This window comes from Diospyros lotus, chromosome 12 (assembly GCF_014633365.1).
Source record: "Diospyros lotus cultivar Yz01 chromosome 12, ASM1463336v1, whole genome shotgun sequence".
NCBI lineage: Eukaryota > Viridiplantae > Streptophyta > Magnoliopsida > Ericales > Ebenaceae > Diospyros > Diospyros lotus.
This window is the reverse complement of record NC_068349.1, coordinates 32,970,594-32,995,930: the sequence shown is the minus strand read 5'-3', so window position 1 is coordinate 32,995,930 and position 25,337 is coordinate 32,970,594. Positions and strand designations below refer to the sequence as shown.

At 36.4% G+C, this 25,337-nt stretch overlaps 1 protein-coding gene across 1 annotated transcript in view; it reads left to right on the top strand.

Moving 5' to 3' along the window:
- Positions 1-24,410, top strand: part of LOC127786466 (protein transport protein SEC23-like) — a 51,314-nt gene extending 26,904 nt beyond the window's left edge. The window contains exons 8-12 of the mRNA XM_052313885.1: positions 3,763-3,840; positions 7,491-7,652; positions 7,787-8,050; positions 9,110-9,214; positions 24,032-24,410. Coding sequence (XP_052169845.1) covers positions 3,763-3,840; positions 7,491-7,652; positions 7,787-8,050; positions 9,110-9,214; positions 24,032-24,172 — 750 coding nt within the window. The 3' untranslated portion in view covers positions 24,173-24,410. The remainder of the gene's footprint in view (positions 1-3,762; positions 3,841-7,490; positions 7,653-7,786; positions 8,051-9,109; positions 9,215-24,031) is intronic.
- The last annotated feature ends 927 nt before the right edge of the window (positions 24,411-25,337 follow it).

Below are 25,337 nucleotides of genomic sequence, written 5' to 3'. Positions count from 1 at the left end.
TGTCTGATCCCAGTGACGTAGTTCTGCTGGTGCTACTCCCGTTCTGGCATCTGTTACCCCTGTTGCCTCTCAATCCTTTACTATCTCCAATCTTGGGACAACCAATATTACCACTATCAAGATGATAGGGTCTGCCAATTATCTCTTATGGGTGCCTTTGTCAAAATGTGGTTCAAAGGGCAAGGTCAAGCAGATCATCTTACCACAAAGGCTAAAAGTGTGCCAGAAGCTAATCGAGCTAGATGGGAACAAGTTGATGCCTAGTTATGTAGCCTCCTATGGAAGTTTATTGATCTGTCCATCATGGAACTCTTTCGCCCATTTGAAACTTGTGTTGATGTGTGGAAGGAAACTGAAGAGTGTTATACAAATGATATCCAACGTTTGTATACTATGGTCTCTAATATCAAGAGCCTCAAGCAGGAGTCATCCATGGAATCTTATATGGGGCAAGTTCGGGCTCTCATGCAATAATTTGATGCTCTTCTTCCTCTTACTACGATCCACACCGAACAGATTGCTCAACAAGAGAAGTTTTTTATGGTTATTGCTATTTCTGATCTGAAACCAGAGATTGACGCCTTACATTCGAATGATACTTGGGATTTAGTGCCTTTACCACCAGGAAAGACTCTCGTTGGTTGTCGGTGAGTATTCACTCCCAAAGTGAGTCTTGGTGGACAAGTGGAACGTCTTAAGGTCCGCTTGGTTGCCAAAGGCTTTATATAGATCTATGGGCTGGATTACAGTGATACCTTATTTCCTATTGCGAAAATGGCCTCTGTTCGCCTCTTTCTCTCTCTCGTTGCCACACGTCATTGGCCACTTTATCAGCTCGTTATTAGAAATGCCTTTCTTCATGGTGATTTGCAAGAAGAGGTATATATGGAGCAACCACCTGGTTTTGTTGCTCAGGGGGAGTCTAATGTAGTCTGCAAACTCAAGAAGTCTCTTTATGGTCTGAAACAATTTCCACGGGCGTGGTTTGACAGGTTCAACACTGTGGTTCAAGCCTTTGATCTCACTAGAAGTGAAACTGAGCATATTGAAATCGACTGTCACTTTATTAGAGAAAAGCTGGTTGAAGGTGTTATTGTTACAGAGTTTATTAACTCCAATGATCAACTTGCAGATGTCTTCACCAAGTCTCTAAAGGGTGCTCGAGTGGAATATATTTCTAACAAGGTTGGTGCATATGATATCTATGCTCCAGGTTGAGGGGGAGTGTTAGAATTATTAGTATAATTGTATATATTGTAATTATTGTATGTGTGTGTTTTATTTGTAATTATTTGTAATTAAATTAAGCCCGTAGGTGTTCAAGCCCCGTTATGTCTATTATAAATAACAAGTTAAGAGAGACTAATCTCTTAGGTTTTTTTCTTATAATTATTTTCTCACACTATGTATTGAAGTGTTAACCACCATCTCATTTAAAAGTTTAAGTTGGTAGATAGAGGGTTAATTTTATCTTTTGTGTTATAATTTTTACTTTCAACACTTCACTGCACTTGTCGCCAAGCTTCACTATATAATTGTTCCAAATGCGTGCAAGTATTTAATATTGGGTTGCGTTGAGGTTTGAACACAATATCTTTTCCAACTTTGATACCGTATTGAATTGGTAACCACCATTTCATATAAAAGGTTAAACTAATAGATAGAGGGTTAACTTTATATTTTATATTATAATTTTTACTCTCAACACTATGCTTGGCAGGAGAGAAGAATTCAAAGATGGGAAGGGTCTCTTCAGTTATAGAGAACATTTTCTAATTTTTCAACTCAATTTTTGATTGAATGGTTGAATCTTTAATTAAAAAATGGAGAACATCAAAATAGATGTTCTCTAAATTTTCTAGAAATGAATGCTATTGTTTTTTAAAACATAAAATGTTAGAGCATGTTTAGTTGTAAAATTGGAATTGAAAATTAGAAAATGCTTTCTAAAACTGAACGGACCTGAAATGTTTCAAGTAGATTTTGTTTTTCTTTCCATTAGCATGTAAAGTAGAAAATAAAAGAAATAAGTAAGAAGGATTTTAAGATTTTTTGATTCCTTTCTTCACCTTTTGAACCAAAAGTTTGGAGAGGAAATCAAGGGACAAGAAAAAAGAACACGTAGATGTTTTATTCACCTTCCTCTGCCTTGACTTTCTTTCTCCGCCAATTGTTGAAGGAATTTTCTCTTTTGTCCTTTCTCCTCATTTATATTCTTTTCTTTAGCATGTTCAAAATTTGTAACTGATTTTTACCCTTCTTATTAAGTAATGTGTATAGTCCACATTCAGAATTAGGTGGAAAAGTAATATTGGAAGTTTTCTCATAAGAGAAGATAGATTTATTAATAGTAATCCATCATGCAGAGACTGTATAGTGTGTCCAGGTTCCAACAATGAAAGAAGTGTCATGCCTCCTGCAAAAAGCTAGAATATTGACTTAGAAGCTGAGGTCAAGGGGTGTGGAACCGATGCTTAACATAACGGCTCTCCCCATAAGTATTTTCCAAGATAGGAAACATGGATTGTGGCTTAATCATCTCCATTTTTACAATGAAGTGATTAATGGACCATTCTTAAGATGGTTTTGGTCTTTAAAATACTGTATTATGTTTGATGTGATATTAATTGTCAAGCATCTTATCATCATTACCAGCCCTAATCCCACTAGGTGGGGTTGGCTGCATACACTGTAGTTCTCTAGTCATGCCTATCCATAATCATATTTTTTATAAGGTCATATGTCCAATGGCATACATAAGAGTTTTTCTCTATGGTTTTTTCTTTTTCCTCCCCAGTCAAGCATCTAGTTAGATTAATTTGTCTTCTTGATAGGCTGGATAGATATTGATCTTTCAACTTTGTTTCCATGGTACCCTTCTAATTGCTAAATAAGAAGCACAAATACAAATACGGATACATATGTTTACAGTTACAAAAATGGACACTTACATAGATATTAGAACAAGGATGAGACATGATAATTAAAAAAACAAATAAGGATACAAATATAGTAAGGATATGAAGGAAATAGAACTTCTTATATTTTTTTTGGATAATGTTTCTGAACATTATAACCAAAACATATTGTAAATATTGAAAGAGTATCATTAATATAATACGAAAATATCATTAATTTCATAATAATGATAATACACAAAACTACTGGGGACAAAAAAAGAAAAAAACTATTCCAACACAGAGATACCATAAATCCACTTTAACAGTAATTTAAATATCTTTCAATGTAAAAAAAAAAAGAAGGAAAAAAGTAGTTATTTTTGTAAGAGTTGTAATTAGGTTTGATTGTATTTTTTATTTTTTATCCAAAAGTTATTGTATACAAAATATTTTGTCCCGAAAAAGTTCTACAAACTCTATTTAAAGCCCATTGTGCCCTCAAGCATATCTGTCATGTATCCTTTGGTTGGACAAGTGTGTTTGTTGCCTGTTGTAAATACATCTAAAAACAAAAGAATAATAACAATTTAGGAAATGGCATGTCTGACATGGATATGGCACTTGAAATGAGGTATATGAGTTTCCTAGATGATTGCCTAGACTTGTGAATGAAATTGTATACAACTCAAAATGTATACAATTAGTTGTTTTAAAATGCATGTTACTTTCTGTTATTGGTATTTCTATGCTGTTATACTCCTGTTCTATACTTTCTATAGCAAGCTCCAAAACCTCTTTATGCAGATCTGCTTTCGTTTTATGATTACTGATAAAGTGATGAATCTGTGATCATGTGTAATAGGACTTAATTGCTGGGTTTGACCAAGAAGCAGCTGCTGTGGTCATGGCACGCTTAGTTTCTTTCAAAATGGAAACTGAGGTAATGGTCTTCATGATATTTAAATTGCCGGAATTAAATATTTCTACATGCACATGTCTTTGTCTTATATCTTAGTGATTAGAAGTTAAGCAGTGCGCTCTACCCTCCATTGAGAAAAATGATGTCATTTATGGAGTTTCACCTTTTATATTTGTTCTTTTATGGGCATGTGAGCACTAGTTCCTATGCCATAACTGAGGTTAAACCTTGTTAGTAGATTGAAAGCCCGCCATCCAGCCTGTTAAGTCTAGTTCTTGTCAAATTTTTAACCCATAAAAACCCAAATAATTTTTAACCATAAGTAAGGACCAACAAGCTGATTGGCAAGTAATTAGTGCTTTTCAACTGTATACAGTGATTATGAATCTTGATTAGAGGGCTTTGAACATTGTCCTCCTTTATTTGTTCTTGGTTGATTCTTCCGGCCAGGCTTATAGGTCTTAGTTATCCCAGCTACTTGGGACTCATGGCTCACTAAATGGATATTTTTAACATTCTGCTTGTGAAGTGATAGAGTCAGTGTCTTTCAGATATAGTGTCTTTCTTATTATCTGAAAGTTAATTTTGCGTTCTTTTGCCCTGTTCTATTACATTTATTTTTTATTAGTAATGATACACATGAATCAAAGTACCAAGATGGTGCCCGTGTACAGCAAAAGGACCTACATAAAGGGTGTTCCATGCACAAGGCTTCCCACTTTGCAAGGGTTGGAGCAGGGTCGTTTTTGTTGCTTTTTGCAAAGACATGATTCCACAACTTCAACCTGTGACCTTCCAACAACAAAGGAATAATCTTACTGTTGCTCAAAATTTTATTGTAAGATGGATTGGAATCGCCTTATAACTAAGTATGAAATAGAGTAAATACCTTATATTTAATTTATAGCCGGTTTCTGAATCTGTAGAAAGTCCTTCAGTTGCCTAGCCCATAATATCCAAATAACACATGCAAAAGTCAAGTGCAAGCTTTATACTTTTTACACCTATAAAGCATCCTCTTCAAGCTCATTGCAAATTGGAGGCATGTTTGTGCCTAAGCCACATCAAAAGAGCTTGAGGACTATTCCTCAACCTCTATCCTCTGAAGACTCCTGGTCATCTAATCTTACACATGGAACACCAATTAATAAGAAATTACCCCTTCTAATTAAATTGTCAACATTAAGAATATTGCCACACTTTGATGTCTGAACAAAGCGCAATCTGGGGAGGGGACCCATAACTTCATTCCAGGGGTAGTTGGACTTTGCTTGACCCATCAAAGCTCCAATATGAACACACATCAAAGCAAGCACTTAGAAATGCAATAACCTTGATGATGGTGAACAAGCAACATCCCAAGCTTCCAATGAATATTTACTAACACAAGCAAATATTGATCGAGGCTGACAATCATTCAGAACAAAGAAACAACCTATTACAAGGAATGACTTGAATTATTGTTTTCACAGTAGAATGTGTCTTCATCATTGCATATACATGGCAGCATTCTTCTTCTTCTTTCTTTTCTTAAAGGGCGTTCTTGATGCACAAAGCTCCTCGCCTTGCAAGGGTTGTTTGTTTTTTTTTTTGTCTGCCGATTTTACCCTTACCATTTTCCAAAGAGGCTATTTCCACTATTTGAACTTGTGACCTTCCAGTGACAAAGAAACATCTTAACCTTCTTTTTTTACTTAAAAAAACACCCTCATTTGTGTTATTAATCAATTGTCATTTGCATGCAAAAACCTTTTTTTTTTTTTCTTCATTTCATCTTCAAATAGGCACTACCTTTACTACATCACAAGTCGGTCAATTTATAGCCCTATCTTAGTTTGTTCTACAATCCTTTAACTCAGCATCCTCGTCTCAGTTAATGTTAATGTAATAACATTTTGGTTCTGATTTCATGTTCCATTGATTATCTTTAAGGATATTCCTTTTTATGTAAGGGCTGTGTCTAGGTATAAAATAGGCAAACTAGTTCTCTACTTGGTCAATCTTGCCTTAATTGTACGAGTAACTCGAGCTCAAATTTTTTACTTTCTATGTATGATTGTTACCAGGTGTCAAAAATTTCCTGCCCTAGTTGCTCCTATAGATATGACTGTTATCACTATGGTCATAGGTTCATCATAAATATATTTGTCATTATGCTGTAAATATTTGTGAGGGGTCTAATTAAATTTTGAATCAGTCACCAGTTTCTGAATACAAGGCATACCAGTTTAAGTCTATGATAAGCTTATCTAAGATGGAAAACTCAGTGAACGATAGACCAGTGTGAGACAAATGACTCTAATTAATTGGATTACATTTTTTTTTTCTGTAAATATAATTGGATTACATTAAGGATCTAAATTGAGCCATTACTTTTTTTGCTTTTTTTATGCATAAATTAAGAAAGCACATCCAAAAAAGTGGTGCATGTTACTTAGCAATCAGTAATATTTTGATAGATGAGACAAAAGTAGACATGAATATTAAGCTAGAATTATTTTTCAAATGTGGGATTAGGGCATTGGAAATACAATATAATTGCTCTAGAATTTTTGCTAGACAAATTATTATAAATAGGTTACTTTCAGGCATCCAAGTACAGAAAAACAAAAGTCATATAGTTCTCTATGTAAAAGAATGGCCACAATTATTCATGGTCCTTCTGATTAATAAAACTTATTTATGCAAATTTGTCTAAAACCCACGTTATTTTCACTTGTCCAATATTTACAATCACATAAAACACTCAATGTACTTCTCCACTTTACTCATCCTATCTTGATTCTATGAGTAACATCATCAATAATTTCCCCTCTTTGTGAACAGCTGATTCAAGATATCCAAGCCAATTATTTGTATAACTCGATCTCCAAGTTTTACCCACTAGTAACTTTCGATGTGGATCCAATCACTTTCCTAATTGGGGCACAAATACTTCACAACTATATCAATAAATTTGCCTGGCGTATCATTGTACAAATCATCCTCTACTCCTTTCTTTGAAGTTGGAAATTTTATTTCATTTCCTATTATAGAGAATTGGCATGTTTGTCCGATTGATTTGTGTCATTTTCAGATTGTGGATGTGTCTGAATTATTTTCTTAAATGGTATTTTACATGCTTAGCCATTTTGTACAAAATGTCACTTCTACATTTTGAAAGCTTCAGCTGTCTACTCTTTGGGAAGTTCATGCTACCTGATAACAACTCCTTTGTGCAGCCAATGCAAAGATTAGGTCTGTAGCCAGTCCTAGTTTATCCTTCTGGTACCTTCAATTAACTTGGACTACTTGGCGAAGTTTTCACTACCTATTTCAATGGCAATGTCACATTTACATCTGCAGTCTTTAACAAAGAAAATGAAAAAGTTCAGTCTTCCACTTAGGGACCTTTATTCAATGACCATGTCACGAGTGTTGGTTCTGTAATTCTATGCTGACAGCAATGTCTATTTATATGTTTGACATGGTAAATCTCACTGACATGGGAGGGATTCTTTTCAGCACATAAGCTTAGTTTGATGATTATATTTGTAGCATATAGACTTGTTCAAGAAAAGAGATTATTGCAAAGTTTTTATTATTTAATGTAACACGGTGTATATTTTGTATATGCTTTCATTTCATAGTTTCCATGCCGTGCTAAACCAAAGAATGAAATTTTCCCACAGGCAGAATTTGATCCTATAAGATGGCTAGATAAGTCATTAATACATGTATGTTCTCGCTTTGGAGATTACCAAAAGGACAGCCCATTGTCATTCAGCTTATCTCCAAGGTTGTCAATATTTCCTCAATTTGTGTTTCATTTACGGCGTTCTCAATTTGTGCAGGTATGACAGTTTTTTTAGGTCAGATTTCTCATGTTGTGCCAGATCGTATATTTTCTCTTGTATGATAGTACTTAAGTATGATGTGTAAATTCTATTTTCTTGGCTCAATGTTGGTATTCTTTTGTTTGGTTCAGGTTTTCAACAACAGCCCTGATGAGACAGCATATTTTAGAATGATATTAAACCGGGAAAATGTTGCTAATTCAGTTGTGATGATTCAGCCTTCATTGATCTCTTACTCTTTTCATTCTAGCCCAGAACCAGCTCTCCTTGACGTGGCTGCAATTGTCTCTGATAGGATCTTACTTTTGGATTCTTATTTCACTGTTGTCGTATTTCATGGTTCTACTATTGCTCAGTGGCGAAAAGCTGGATACCATAATCAGCCTGAACATGTGGTAATCTTTTCTGGACAGTGAAAATGATAATAAAAGTTTGACCTTGTTTTTTTCTGTCTGAGCTTTGTAAAATTTTTGGATCTTTAGGATTGACAATAAAAGCTGGATACCATAAAAGTTTGACCTTGTTCATCTTGCCTGATCTACTAAGTCACATCATAACTTGATGCTATGACATTAAAAGTCTTGCGTGTAATTGTTTCTTAAAATGTTGATTCAATGAGGTCATTCTAAATTTTACGTAATTGACTTAAGTGGGCACCAGTTTAGTGAGACAAGGTTACATTTAAGTACTTTCTGCTTTTCCTTCTACAATTCTTCAAGGTTTCTCTTATTGTTGGTCAAGAATTATAAACTCAATTATTCAGTTCTAGCTCCGTTCTCTTTTATTTATTTATTTTTTTTTACAAACAATAATGTAGCAATATATGCAAGAGCTTGCTCTTGATTTGTTTCTTAAGTTTTAGCACAGATCCACTGATCTGACTATCAACTCTCTCTCTCTCTCTCTCTCTCATGCACGCGTGCGCACATGCATGCTTGGAAGTGAAGAAATTTTGTAGCCTGCCTTTCTTGTAAAGTAAATAGTTGCTCAAACTTGTTTACCTTACACATGCACATGAAACTATAGCAAGATGTTTCTGCTTGTCAATGTAGTTCTTGTTATCTTTGTATTTATGTATACTTTGGACAAGCAAACATATCTATGAGGCATAATCTTTGCATCTGTGGTTGTTTGAATGTTAAATGTGGATATGTGACAAAAGAAGTTAGGTATACTTGTTTCTTCATAAATAAAGTCAAGAAATACATTTTCCCTTGAGCCATTATCTTCCTGTTTCCAGTTTCATGAATTGCATGGTTCTGCCATATACTTCCTCATGTTAGTTGTTGGTTTACTTTTATTTCTCATCCTCATCAGTATGAGTGATCAACGTTTGCAGAATTTGAGACTTGGATCTTTAGGATTATCTTAAATTTGCTTTATTTTATCATTCTTCAGTTTTTCTATTTTCCTGCATAACTAGTTTGCTCACAGAAACTCTACAACCTCTACAGGCATTTGCCCAGCTGTTGCAAGCTCCTCAAGATGATGCAAATGCAATAATCAAAGAGAGATTTCCAGTACCCCGTTTAGTAATTTGCGATCAGCATGGCTCCCAGGTCATTAATATTTTTATGTAATGCATTAAGTCTTTGAGCAATAGATTATTGTCCACTTCTGAGTGGTTTTCGTCACCTGTTAGCTCTTGATCTCCCTTATTTTTGGGCATGGTATCTGAACAATTTAGAGAATCAAAACTCTAATTGAGAAGAAATCCAAAGCACAGAAACTGTTCTACTAATTTTGTGGTACACGGCTATATTAAATACAACAATATAACTCATCTCCTAGCTAAAAAATAGGACATTCAAAATACAAAATAATAACAACAGATTTAGATAATAAAATTCCTAATTTTTCAGATATGGAGAAGCTTTATTTTTTTATCTTCTTATCTCGCCTTAGCTTCAAATCTTTAAGATATAATTCGGCTTTATCTTTTCCGAGAATATCTTCAACACTCCCCCTCAAGCTGGAGAATAGATATTCTTCATTCCCAACTTGCCTCTTATCACTTCAAAGCCTTGTTTGTTCTTTGCCTTGGTAAAGATGTTAGCTTCTTGTAGGCCAGTAGGGATATACACCTGGTTTATTCCACCATCTTTGATCTCTTTCTTGATGAAATGCCTATCAATTCTCACATGTTTCATTCGGTCATGTTGAATCCGATTGTTTACTATATTGATGGAAGATTTACTGTCACAGTATATTCTTGTAGGATCAGTATTAGGCATCTTCAAATCATTCATAAATTTTTTCAGGCATATTATTTCATAGACTCCTTGAGCTATAGCTTGGTACTCTGCTTCAGCACTACTTCTAGCTACCACACTCTGTTTTTTACTTCTCCATGTAACAAGATTTCCCCATAACTTTGTGCAATAACCAAAAGTTGATTTGCTATCTTCAAAGGAACTTGCCCAATCAGCATCCGCAAACTCTTGAATTCCTCAGTCTTCGGTTTTTTTGAATAAAATACCCTTGCCAAGAGTTCCTTTTAAGTATCTTAGGATATGATAAACTGCATCAAGATGTTTACCATGAGGTGAATGCATGTATTGACTTTACTTACTGCATATGAAATGTCTGGCTGGGTAAGAGATAAGTATATCAGCCTCTCTACTAATCTCTGATACCTCTCCTTATTTACTTCTTTTTCTGTCCCATCTACACTGGCCTTCCAATTGGGTTCTAGTGGGGTACTAGCTGGTCTACAACCCAGCTTGCCTATTTCTTTGAGTAGGTCCAATGTATATTTTCTTTGAGATATAAGGATTCCCTCCTTTCTCCTTGCTACTTCCATCCCAAGAAAGTATCTCATTTGCCCAAGATCTTTTACTTCCAAAAGTCTGCTGTAATTGTTCCTTTAAAGCTTTAATCTCCTAATGATCATCACCTGTAATAATAATGTCATCCATATAAACAATTAAAATTGTTTTTAGACTATTAGCAACATGCTTAGTAAATAGGGTATGGTCAGACTTCCCTTGTTGATATCCTAGCCGATGTAATGTGGTACTAAATCACTTGAACCAGGCCCTAGGAGATTGTTTCAGTCCATATAATGATTTGATTAATTTGCAAACCTCCTCTTTTTCTTCAAATCCGGGAGGAATTCTCATATATATCTCTTCCTTTAGTTCTCCATTCAGAAAAACATTTTTTATATCAAGTTGGTGTAGTTCCCAATCTAAGTTAGTTGCAATTGATAATAACACACGTATAAAATTGAGTTTTGCAACGGGTGCAAAGGTCTTTTCATAATCTATACCTTGGGTTTGTGTGAATCCTTGGGCCACCAACTTTGCTTTGTATTGTTCAATGCTCCCATTAGCTCTGTGTTTTGTTGTGAAAACCGATTTACTTCCTACCACTTTCTTGTTTTCAGGTAGTTAAGCTAGTTCCCACATGCCATTTTTTATTAGAGCATCCATTTCTTCAATTACAGCCCTTTTCCAGTCAGGATTTTGTAGAGCTTCACCAATGTTTTTTGGTATGTACACCTCATTCATCTTTATAGTAAATGCCCTGAAACCTGGGGAAAGCTGAGAATACACCAAATGATTAGCAATGGGGTATTTAGTACATGATCTTACCCCTTTTCTCCAAGCAATTGGGACATCCATATCAACTGATTGAGCCTCCAAATTTCCAGTTTCTGTTTTTTGATTCAACATTCTGTGTTCTGCTGAGATCTCCAATTGGCACTGCTGATTCATTTCTTTCTTCCTCTTCATGTGTTGGACCTTGTTCCGAGAATGATGATTGGTCTTGCCTCGGTTCAAGATCCTTTCTTCTTGAATATACCTTGAGTGGCAGCTTTGATTTAGGATCTGCGGTTGCAGTTTTTTCTGCAGTGGTTTGTAGCTGCTGTAATTTTTCTGCAGCAGATTTCTGCTATATCTGTTGTTCTCCCCCTGAATAAGTTACAGTACTTGGGATGCAATTTTGAGTGATAATTGTGAACGAAGGCTGTGCATCCCAAGACTTTAGGGGATAAGGAATTCAGCATGCAGGTTAAGAGAGGATATGATGTAATGAGAGTGTTTAATGGGGTTTTGAAATTGAGGATTTTAGTAGGAAGCCTAGGCTGCTGTAAGGATGGCTTCTCCCCAAAAAGATGTAGGCACAAAACTAGAGAACATCAATGTGCGAGCAGTTTCTAGCAAATGCCGATTCTTTCTCTCAGCAACTCCGTTTTGTTGGAGGTTATATGGACATGTGCTTTGATGAATAATGCCATTGTCACTCAAGTATGTCTGGAATTCAGAGGAGAAGTATTCTTTTCCATTATCCGAACGAAGGATATAAATGGATGTTTGAAAATTGTTGAGAACCATTTGATGAAAGTTTTTGAAAATTTTGGCGACTTCTGATTTTTCCTTCATCAAGAACACCCAACACACCCTAGTATGGTCATCTATGAAAGTGACAAACCAACGAGTATTGGTTAGATTTGGTACCCTAGTTGGTCCCCATACATCACTATGGATAATGTAAAAATGTTTAGTTGGTTGATATGCATGAATGGGATGAGAAGATTTAGTTTGTTTAGCAAGAATGCACTCTTCACAATTGAATGAATCACTCATTTTATTGTCAAATAAACGAGGGTACAAAATCTTTAAATATCGAAAATTCGGATGGCCTAATCTTTTGTGTCACAAGTAGATGTTAGAATCTGAAACAACAGAGGAAACAAAGGAATTCTGTAACCTATAAAGAAAAGCAGGAGCAACAGTCGATCCTTTCACATAGTAAAGGCCTTCTCTCTCCTTAGCATTGTCAATCATCCTCCCCAAAATGAGGTCCTGAAACACACAATGAGTAGGAAAAAAAGTCACTTTGCAATGCATATCTCTAGTAGCTTTGCTGATAGATAACAAATTACATTTTAATCAAGGCACATATAAAATAGATTTCAGCCACAAGCCATCTAGATATACCGAACCTTCTCCTTCAACCTGTGATATTGTGCCATCTGCCATAGTCACCTTTATATTCTTCTCACAGTGTTTGTAACCCATCATACCACAAGGGATCCAGCCATATGGTTGGAAGCCCCCGTGTCAACAATCCAATCATTCTTATTAAGCAGCTTAGAAAGATAACAATCATGAACTATACCTTGTTTCACATGGGAGGCTATTGGGTTCGGTTCTTCTTCAGAATCAGTGGGTTTTGTAACCCTTGTTTGGTTTAAAACTTGCTGCAGGATTTCCAACTGGTTAGAAGTTAGGATGACACTTGTACCTTCTTCTGTATCCGCTGCATAGGCTGGTTGTGGTCTTTTCTGATTCTGGTTTCTCTCTTTCCAACTAGCAGGCTTTCCGTGTAACTTCCAACAGTTTTCTTTGGTATGGTTTGGTCTCTTGCAATGATCGCACCAAGGTCTATCTCTTTTATGATCTCCTCAAGGTGCTGTTGTCTTTTGTTTGGAGACTGTGAGTGCTGATCCACCTTGATTGTTGACTTTAGTTGCTGTGTGCATCATCACCTTTTTTCTGCTTTCTTCCCTCCTTACTTCGGCAAAGGGCTCCTTGATGGAAGGGAAGGGTTTTATCCCTAGAAGCCGTCCTCTGACTTCATCTAAGTCAGAGTTTAGTCCCTGCAAGAAATCAAACACTCGCTCCTTCTCAACCATCTTTGCATATTTCACTCCATCTTTTGTGCACTCCCAGTTTATATCATAATATAGATCCATCTCTTGCCATAGCCTAGATAAAATATTGTAGTAATTAGTAACCGAGTTGTTACCTGGACGGGTGGTTCTTAAGGCCGATTGTACCTCAAAGTATTGTGTTGTATTTTCCATATCCGAATACAGACTTTGAACGACATCCCACACTTCCTTGGCTGTCTTATAGAATAGGTAGGTTCTCCCTATCTTTGGCTCCATAAAATTGATGATCCAAGCCATCACTATGGAGTTTTCAGCATCCCAGGTATTATACTCGGGTGTATTGCATCTGGTTGAGTTGTTTCACCTGTGAGATACCCCATCTTACCTTTCCCTTTCATCACCAACATAACCGACTGAGACTATTCCCGAAAATTGGTCCAGGTAAGCTTATGTTGTGTGATTTGAATAGTATGATGATCTACCTAGATAGGAGTAGGGGATGGAAGGACTGATGGAGAGGCGGGAGGCCGATATTGGAGGTTGCACTGGTGATTGAGAAATCGGCCATATTGAGGAGAGTTAATGTGGTACAAAAGGTATGGTGATTTACACTAATCTAAGCTCAGATACCATGAACAATTTAGAGAATCAAAACTCTAATTGAGAAGAAATCCAAAGCACAGAAACTGTTCTACTAATTATGTGGTACACAGCTGTATTAAATACAGCAATACAACTCATCTCCTAGCTAAAAAATAGGACATTCAAAATACAAAATAATAACAACAGATTTAGATAATAAAATTCCTAATTTTTCAGATATAGAGAAGCTTTATCTTTTTATCTTCTTATCTCGCCTTAGCTTCAAATCTTCAAGATATAATTCGGCTTTATCTTTTCCGAGAATATCTTCAATAGTATCATATTTAGATGTAAATAGTTTCCTAGTTGCATTTCTGAAGCTGATTGGCAACATAGGAGGATGGCCAGCAATTCCTAGCCTAGACGTTTCTTAGTTTACTTATTCAGCTTGGTCTAACTAGAAAGAACAATATGATAATAGTTTTGAAAACATGCTGAAATATGCTTATGTTTTCTCAAAAATGGTCATTTTACTTATCCACAACGGTCATAAACTTTTCTTTACCATCTACTATATTTGGAAATAGGATTTATCAAGCAAAAGGATAATGATAGGAAAATAAAATTATTTATAGGTATGTATTTTTGGTGGATAACCAAACTAGGAATCGTATTTTTTTTTTTTTTTTGGGGGGGGGGGGGGGGGGGGTGGTGGCGAAGTGCCAAATTAGCCCCTGTAGCTTGCTTGGGTTACTTTTTTTTTTTCTACTTGATGACAAGAGGCAGGTGGGGTGACTTTGTGACCACCTTCATGCCCGCACTCAAGTTATAGGTCCGTGTACTTTCAAAAGAACTAAATATGCCCTCATACTCATACTCGGGGCAAGGTCAACCCTTACAATGGATGTCGTCCAAATGTCATCCAAAGGCATTTATACTCCATTAATGGAGTCAAGTCTACTCCAAAAAAATCCCTAACCCCCAAAATTTAGATTCAAATAAGAGCTCAAATAACATCACACATACTTTACTACTAGGGTTCTTGTGTTCGATTTGAGTGAGGTTGGGTTCATTTGCAAATGCCTTTGTAAATGCGACTGTGAGGTGCAATTGTGATTGAAGTTAGATTTAGGCTTTAGTTTGGGTTCGATTTGGGCTGCTAGGGTAATTATTTTTATACTTCAACTACTTTTGGCCTTGAGTTTAAAGTGTGAGCTTATTTTTGCCCTCTGAAAGCGAGAGGGCCAATTTGCCCCCAAGTGAAAGTACAATGGCTAATTGGCACATAGCCCTATTTTTTGCATACATGTGCTCATTTTCTTTTCTTTCAAACACAACTAAATAAGTAAATTGAGCTTCCATTCTCTCATTTTACTTTCCTCTCATTTTCTTTTTCCTCTCCTCTACAAATCTGAATCCCAATCGGACTTTGCTTCAAAAGGGGGAAAGAATAAAAAAACTAAAATCTAAGATTTCACAATTTCTATTAGACAAAATTACCATGTTGCTCCTTGTGAATTACACAGTTAGGTTTAAGAAATTATACGACTAACTTGAGGAGAAAACTGACTATCTAGATGGTCTATAGATCTACCCTCTCAACATACTGTTTTGGAACATGTGGAGTTCCTTATCCTTGTCATATTCTAGATAGCAGTACAATTCATCCTGACATAGTTTAGCCTTCCTGCAATAACATAGCATAGAGGTGTCATTTATTGGGGGCAACATAAAGTTTGTTTCTAGTAACTTCAGGAATTGTATAGAAAGCAAGTTAGTTTTGGAGGCCTTTTTTTGGCAAGCAAACTAATCCTTCTATTTGAAAATGGGGCAGATGCAAAGGGGGAGTGTCTGTTACAGAAAGCAATTGTCTAAATTGTCAAAACCCTAGGTTTCAAATCTAGGGTTTCTAGTTGACAATTGAGAAAAAAGAAAGAAAGAAAGAGAAATGAGAGAATTTAGGGAGAAAACAGAGAGAACAAAGGGAAATAGGGAATGGATAGAGAGAATGAGAAAACTTCAATTAAATGATTACTAATCTCGGTACAAAGTGGCATAACCTTATATATGACTATCCACGGTAGTTATTTACAGTAGTTATTTAGTTATTTGAAGCAGTTATTTGGTTATATTGTTAACAGATTCTACTAACAGTTGTAAATGTAAAATAACACTTCAATTGTTGTTTTCTGCTATCTCCTAATTCTTCGGGTCACGAGATTTCCCTTTCCTTCAAAATTTTCTTGTCCTCAAGAAAATCAAAGAAACTGAGCAACTCGAGGAGATAGAGCTAGGAGATTTGATAGAAATTCTAATGTATTGTTATCTTGGTGTAAATGGGTCCATATAACGAGTACTTGAATAATTGAAACTTGATTCTTGTAGATGCTTCTTGAATATAGCCTTTTCTGTCAGTTCTTGCAGTTTTGCATTCTCCGTTGCCTGCTTAGCTGTTGTAGGTTGTAGTATCTTCATTGTTGGGTAAGTTTAAAACTCGGAACAAAATATGTTTTCGAAAGAGAAGTGTTGGTAATGATCATTAGTGATTGAAGTTCTTCAAACTTGGTCTGATATTCCAAAATCATTCCAATCTGTCTCAGCATATTGAATTCTTCTATAACATCAGTCATTTTCTTCCCCCAAAGTTCTGCCAAACACATTCTTCTCTAAGCCTCACCCAACCTTGAAACCATGCATAAGCTGCATTGTTCAAGTAAGTTGAAGCTAGGTTAACCTTTTGAGACTCTCCTATGTTGTAGAACTAAAAAAACTTCTGACATCTCCTTACCCACCATCCAGGGTTCTTGCCGTCAAGCATAGAAATCTCCAATTTTGGCACAGGGGCAACACTATGAGTATAGGAATTATCCATCGAGTTGTTTCCCATCCTTTTATCATTCATCCTATCGGCCATAAACTCTCTGTCATTCATATTTTTCACTTCTATTACAGGAGTTCTAGTTTGTCTGAGATTTAAGCCATTACCTTCCAAGATTGGATCTCCATTCTCTTGGGGCAGAAAATCCTCTAATAGGCTTAACTATGGAATCCTAGAAAACATCTGCAAGAATCCCCTGTCACGACCCTAGGGTTTAGCTAGGGTCTAGGAAGGAAATGAGAGGAATTTGGAAGAGGAACGGAGAAGAAATTGGAGGGAGATATATTGCAGAAATAAGAGAAATGAGGGAGAGCAAGGAAAGAATCATAGAGAGAAAATAGGGAGGGAAAACATGAATTCATTCTATTCTTTCAGCATACCTTTCTTTACATATTATGGCCTATTTATAGGCTGTTCAATTAGAAGTAGAGTCTAGGAACAGCACCATGTGCACTACAACAGAACTAATAGCATTTCCTAACCAACAATGTAACCAATTACAGCTTTAACCCAAAAATAACCCAAGGGTCGTGACAATTCCCCCTCCTTGAAAGGTTTCTTGTCCCCAAGAACTTATTACACCCTAGCCGGTGTTACTTCATCCAATGCCTCTCTTTACCAATTGGTTCCTTCTTCGTCTTTTCTTGTTCTTCTCTAGTATTTCTCTTTGCTGTTGCTTTCTCTTTTCCTCTTTCTCAACAATAACAGTATTATGACCTACTGCAACACCAATCTCAGCCATTGACTTCTTCCTTGTTGCCATTAAAAATGGTTTTGAATGAGCTATCAGTCCTGCAACCCTATCTTTTCCAATCATGGAGATAATTTCAAACCTCTCTATGTGCAAAAATCTGTACAATACTTCCAATTCTTCTGGCTGCAATGTCACCTTTGTCTTGTCTTGTGTGCCCATGCCAATGACATTTGTATGAGATGTTCCAAGCAAGTTGCCCAGTACAATCCTCTCTTCTTCCACCTCCTCTTCTTCCTCCAGATCACCCCAACGTTTGGTCTTATTAACTGATTTTTCCTCATAGTTGGGCTGGTCTTGTCGCAGAACCCTAGAAACATCACTATCGAGCAGACTAACATATTCATCAGCAAGAGGTTTGCCCCAACCTCCTACTTGCTGATTGCTGAAGTATACCCTAGGCACACTTTCAACAAGTATTTCCTCCTGTAGAACCTTAGCTTAATGTACATCATCTTCCTTTTCCACTGCTACTTTATTAGCTTCTTGCACTACCTGATTAGTAGTCTTAGAAGCTCCATTACTAACATAGGTTTTGGTCCTTTCTCCAAACCGGTTACACAAGTCAATTACAAACTGTGGCCAGCTCCATTCTACCCTTCCCCAGCTCCAATTCTAAAACCAAACGCTTGGAATTCCACTCAAATTAGTTGCAGCCATTTTTACCTTCTCCTTTTCAGCTACTCGGTGTTGGTAGAACACCCGCTCACATTGCCAGATCCACCATTTTGGCCTATCCTTGTCAAACATCGGAATAGCCAATGGAGCAAGAGTGGGCAAATCGGCACTTGGAACTGAAGTCGACAAAGTCCGATTAGCAGTCTGAAATTTATGTGAACACATGATCAAAAAATCGTCCAGTTGCCTACAAAGGTCCTTAACTTCCTTTGTTGCAGCAATTAGTCCTTCGGCCATCTCCTCAATTCAATTCTTTGAAATTGCACATGTAACAGCCTTTAAGGATCAGTCTCTAAGGATCCCTTCAGTAACTCCTCCTTGTATTAAAATTCAGCAATCCTTAATCCCCGATGCAGGAGCAGCCTCCAAAGTCCAGCTGTTGCTGAACAGCCTCCAATAATCGCCTGATCCGAAATGCAGCCGTGACAATCACTCGGCTCCCTGAGTCTCCTTCAAAATCAGATAGGAATCGCTGTAGATCAGCAATTGCCCGCCTCTGTAATAACTTCCAAAGACCACAAGCTGCTTCGGGAAAAAATCAATTCCCTTCTTACCACTTCCGACCGCAACTTCCTACTTTCCTCAACCTCAATTCAGCTATGGTTGATCTCCAGGTTGCCCAATCGAATTTGCCTAACCGTTTGGTGTTAGGACAAATCAATGTGGCAGCCACAGCATGCACCTAAAGCTGGATTTCTCTTTCTGGATCCCGCGCTGCTTGGCCTTGCTACCTTCTGATCACAAACAGCAACACAACATGCGTACTGGTCTGTTACTTAACCATACAGAATCAAATCACCTTTAGATGAGCAGCCGAAAGTTGATCGCAATAGCCAATAGTGACTTCTCCTCCAGCTGGAATCGATGTCTTTGTCTCTCAATTCAGTTAATCCGACCGATCTCAAGCAATAAATTGGAGCAGCTCACTAAGCGATGACTCCCGACTGACAAAGAGGCTTCCGAATCGATTGCTAGCTTCCTTCGGTAAATCAGATTCAATAATCACCCCAACCCATGCCTAATCACCGTCCAATTTGCTCCAGAATTTCCCAGAGTTTGCTGCTTCTTGAATCTCCTTTCGTAACTTGTTCGATTCCACACCCAATCACCGACCAAGCTCCGTAACCACCGAAATTCCTTGTCTCTGCCTTGGCTCAAATCGCAGAACTCCACTTCCAGATTACAGCTAAGATCAAGGTCGGTTGCGTTCGATTCCTCTCTGAGGAACATCGCCTCCAATTTTCAGTCAGATTAGATTACGGAACCAGCTCCGCCTACGCAATTCAAATCGAAGTTCGCGGCCGAACGTCCTCCTCTTGCTTCGCCTCCCAAGATTGACCGATAGTTGCTTGCTCGCCTGGTTACAATCGGCCCTTGGTTCCTTCAGAATTGGATCGGAAATGTTGGCCGATGTGATCCGTTGAAGCTCTTCGAGAGTTTGACTATATCACTGGAAATTCACGGCCAAGGATTGATCGGCCTTCTTCGCCTTCAGTTCCGAGCCCACACTCACCTCCTCGTGCATCGGAATTGCCTAGCCAAGTCGCCTTCAAATCCCGAACTAGAATTACAGCCAATATTCGATTGGAATTCACCAGCGGATCTCGGATCAATCCTTGTTTCCTTCCTACTTAGATCTGAAATGTAGACAAAATCGCTGCTCGAACTCGCCTGAACTATCTGTTTCCGTAATCGCCCAAGCTTGCATCCACTTCCAACCACACCACCCTGAACTACCTTTAGATTCTCTCGGAGTCACTGTCGGAACTCACCTAGCTGCTTTGCTTCGTCTCCAATTCCGAGTCGAAATTGCCTTGCTCGGCCTCGCCACTTGCAACTGATCTATAATCGACCGCCTTCCTTATTCACTGTAATCTCAATCGAAATCATTGGGGTTCCGCGCCTTCAAATCCACCAAAAGTTACTCGAAGGACTCGCCTGGTTTGCTTCCACGCCTTGTCTCTTCCAGTCACGTTCCTTGTTGTCAAGAGTCCTTCTAGTCCGCTTTCAATTTCCGTATTGTCCAAACAGCAATGTTCGCTTCAATTTCCGAATCATTGGAACAACAACGTTCAATTTTGAATCATCACTGGACTCGAAGTGATTCATCGATCGCCTTCTGCCATTCCGAACACCTTCTGGCGCGCTTCAATTAAACAGATCAACACGCGGCCTGACGTCGGAATCACAGCCGAGGACGACTGGCTCTGATACCAAATGTCACGACCCTAGGGCTTAGCTAGGGTCTAGGAAAGAAATGAGAGGAATTTGGAAGAGGAACGGAGAAGAAATTGGAGGGAGATATATTGCAGAAATCAGAGAAATGAGGGAGAGCAAGGAAAGAATCATAGAGAGAAAATAGGGAGGGAAAACATGAATTCATTCTATTCTTTCAGCATACCTTTCTCTACATACTATGGCCTATTTATAGGCTGTTCAATTAGAAGTTGAGTCTAGGAACAGCACCATGTGCACTACAACAGAACTAATAGCATTTCCTAACCAACAATGTAACCAATTACGGCTTTAACCCTAAAATAACCCAAGGGTCGTGACATCCCCATCCATCCTCTTGGCCAAACCCTCCATCGAAGCATCCAGCCTGTTTTCCAACGACTGAATACTTTCTTGATTCTTGCTCGCCCCAGACTCTAATGCTTCCATTTGAGTCTCCAAATTGGTCACTAGGGAGTTAATCTAGTTGATCTGTGCCTCCAGTTGCTTCATTTGAGTACTGTTCGCCATGGCCCTAAACTTGCAGATTCATGCTGTCGTGAATAGCAGTCCAAGAACCAACAACTCTGATACCAATTGTCAAGATCCTAGGTTTTGAATCTAGGGTTCTTAGTTGACAATCAAGAAAGAAAGAGAGAGAAATGAGAGAATTTAGGGAGAAAACAGAAAGAATAACAGAGAATGGATAGAGAGAAAATGAGAGAACTTCAATTAATTAATTCCTAATCTCGATACAAAGTGGCATAGCCATATATCTACCTACAATAGTTACTTACAATAGTTATTCAGTTATTTAAAACAGTTATTTGGCTACATTAACAGATTTTGTTAATGGTTGTAATTGTAAAATAACACTTAAACTATTGTTTTCTGCTATCTCCTAATTCTTTGGGTCACAACAAGCTCAAAGGTGGCACCTAAGGCAATGAGGTATTGGCTTTTTGGATGTGAGGTGCACATTTATTCAAAATTTGTATAAAAATACATAATACATCATTCTTTTCATTATATACCAATAGAGAGTTAAATGCAACCTCATAAAATAAATAACACGCTACCAACACTATATTATTGTAATAACAACTAATTTTATTTCAACCATTATAATAAATTAATAACAACTTAGTATTTCAAGAAAGTACCTAGAAGTCTAAAACAATAAAATAAATAAAAAATTAGAAGAAAGAAAAACATAAAATTGTTTTACTGTTACATAAAAAAATCATTGAAATTACCTAGCAAAAAAATTCATTGAAATTCTATAAAAAGAAATACAACATTGATTGAAAAAAGCAAAGAAAGTTAGTGAAGTGTGAAGAGTGAAAAAACTCAAAAAGAAATAAAGAAAAAAATAACAAATAAAGATTTTTTTTTTTTTTGTAAAAATACTTATATTGATGGAACTTGCAAGAAGAATATAATCATAAGGGATTCAAAAATTTGTATAAAAATACTTATATTAATGGAACTTGCTGACACCTGAAAACTGGCTCTTTTTGTCTTGAGGTTTGAAGTGTTAATTGAAATTAAATAAATGAAACACAAACTTGATGTCAAAATAAAAGGAAAAAAAAATTGAACAAGTTCCGTCAATATACCAGGCATAATAGAAATGAAAAATAACAAATAAAGGAAAAAAGGCGTGTAAACAGTGAAGAAACCCACAAAATTCAATAAAACACAAGCAACAACAGAAAATAAAAGAATAGTCGTCAGAAGTTCGCCTGCCTCCAGTGACACTGCCACTGAAAAGTAAGTTGCCACAGTTAGGCCCATGTGCTGAAAATTTACTGGCATGTTAGAGAGCTCGCCGGAAAGGCTGCTGGTGCATGGGACATCCTGCAAACCTCAGGCTACCAGCTTCTTGCTTGTCTCTCACCAATTTATGTGATTATGTTTTCATATTGTTCAAACTACTACATATTCTTCAGTGACAAATAATGCTAAAACCTCTTGGAAATCAGGAAAAAGAAAAACATGACCTAACTACCTAAGCGCAGAAGGCATGTGCTTTGGAGCCTAGGCGTGCACATTAAGGAGGGCACCTCGCCTCAGCTGTGCAGAAGCGCCCTCAGCTGAGCCTTGTGCCCAGGTGCGCCTCAGGCTCTTTTGCCAACTATGACACAAGAAAGGATGAAACAGCCAGTCAACATTAGTTATTAGAAGTCAAATAAGGTACTTGAAGGTCAAGTCATCCAAATAAAAAATCAATCTTGATATCTTGGATCAATCATCTAAAAAGATGGGGGGAGATTAATGAGGATGTTACCCATAGAATTAAAACAAGATGGCTGCAATGGAAAAATAAATTGAACATTTTATGTGGTGGTAAGATTCTCTCAAAACTAAACAGAAAATTTTATGAGATGGTTATAAGACCAACTTTGTTGTATAGAGTAGAATGTTGGGCAGTGAAGCACCAACATGTGTAAAATATGAAGATGACAAAGATAAGGATTATTCTTAATGAGGTCAGAGTGGTTCCTATTGAAGATATGATGTCTGAGATGTGATTAAATGTGATTGACACAAAGGTCTGTCTTTAGAAATTCTTATTTTCTCAACCCCATTTCTCTTGTTTTTCATATGTGGTGGCTTCTACACATCCAAATATTTTGTAAATATCTGGTCTAAGACAAATGCAAAAAAAAATTGATCATGTCACAACAAACTCTGTAATCTTAGTTGGTATTTGATTATTTACTTGAAGAAATGAATTCTTTGCAATAGATAGTCGCAAAGGAATATGAGAAAATGCTTTCTACTAAAGGCTACCCATGTATGCTTATGAATATATGTGTGTTTGTGGATGTCAGAGATTTTAAATGTATCCATTTGGCAATGATAGAAATCAAAATGAAAAGCTAATAGGGCTTGATATGTTGTTGTTTTAGATGGTTGGTTCTGATAAGATGGTTCAGTTATATGAGAAAATTAATAGGGGCTTTTGACTCCTTCAAGGAGAATGGATGGAATAGAGCAAGCCTTTAGCAAGAAAGCTAGAGGAAACCAAGAAAAACTTAGTGGGAAACTCTTAAATATGATAGGAGTTATGAGGGCTTAGAGGAGAGATGACCATAGATAAAAAGGATTGCAAGCTCGAATTTTTGTAACCAACCCCACTTGTAGGATTAAAGGTTGATAACTTGATATGTTGTCGTCATTCCTTATGATAACTGGTAAAATTAGATCTTGCATTGTAACAAAAGTTTTTCAACCTTTGTTGTTTCTAAAAGGAAATTACTGAAGCATGTGCCATAGTGGAACTGTGCAAACATGATTTCTTTTATGGATTTAAATGGATGTGTCTATGAATTTAGTGGTCTAATGTCATTCTCAAAATACCATTAATTTTGAAAGGTCTTTCTCGTCTAGGTTGTGTCTTATTCTTACTGTTTTGTCCTTTTTTGTATCTTCTATTGTTTTTTTCTTTTCCACTTCATTTTTTCTTTTCTATTCTTTCCTTTCTTTTTTTTTTTTTTTTTTTGGGGGGGGGGGGGGTGACTGCGTAAGTTACCATATATACTGGTTTTGTTTCTTACGTGATTAGACTGATTTGTGCTTTAGCTTGACTTTTATTCTCAACAGTCAGTTGTAATAATACAGTTCTCAACCAATGTATCGTGCAGGCTCGTTTTATGCTGGCAAAATTGAATCCTTCATCTACATACAGCTCTGATATTCCTGCTCCTGAAAGGGAAGTTCTCTTTACAGATGATGTGAGTTTTGAAGTCTTCTTAGATCATTTGCAGCGGTTAGCAGTTCAATAGACTACCTACCTATCTTGCTGATCATCTTCAGAGTTTAGCAGTTAAATATAGCACGACAGTACCTTCTAAAATTTTGTAAGATGTAGTCTGAATTGGTTGTACAGAAATGTGCACATTAGCATTTATTTTAAAATTGTCATCAGCTTGTTCTTAGTTGTTTGCAAAAGCTTGTACTGATTTTTGAATGGTATCAATAATGTGAGGTGATCAAACACCTCAACATGGCCTTCTTCCCTCCTGCTTTTTCTCTTTCTTCTTTTCATCTTCTAGTTGCTATTTGGGATGCATGCATGTTATAAACAACTGAGCTCCCAGTAAAATGGTCTGAAGTTGAATTTTGTATGTTTGTTTTTTGATTGTCCTTAATAGCAATTAGCATTTTGAAATTCCCTTTATTGGGGATAGATTGATACATAGACAAAGGGGTTAATTATCAACCCAAAAAAAATCTGAACTTTAAGTGAGTTTTTAGTTTTAGATTAAATTTTTAATTTTTTTTATGGTAGTATCCATCTTTTGTTTATATATACAACTCTTAAAACTTCTGTTAATAATGTTTGTTAAATGTTGATATGAGATGTTTTAAGTGGCAAATGAATTTACTATCTCACTAATTATATCTATGTCATATAGGCGGCTTAGGGATTTTTTTCTTTTTTTTTTTCACGTGAAAATTTAATAGGTATGAATATGATAAAAATTGGTGAAACCCTTAAGTTGCCTATCTAACATGACTAAAAAATAGTGAGTAACAAGTTTATCTGTCATTTAAACACATCATATTAGCACTAAACAAATATTGTTGACAAAATTTTAGCATCAATACATAATTGATATTAAATAATTAAATAAAAATTAAATATTACTATTAAAATTTTGATCTAAAATTAAAAAATTGTTTAAAGGTAAAGTAGTTTCTTTTGGTAATTAACCCTAGAAATAAAATGTTTCATAATTTCTCTCTTTAACAAACCATTATATTCTTCTTTAACAGCAATTCTTAGTTTACATTTAATCTTTTGAAATCCAACAAAAATACAAGAAAATTTAAGCTTTTTTAGTTATAAAAGAAAATTTTAAACCACACATAACACAAAGCAAGTTATTTAGTTTGATATATAATATACATTCAATACGTTTTTAATAAATTATCTATTAATCGAAT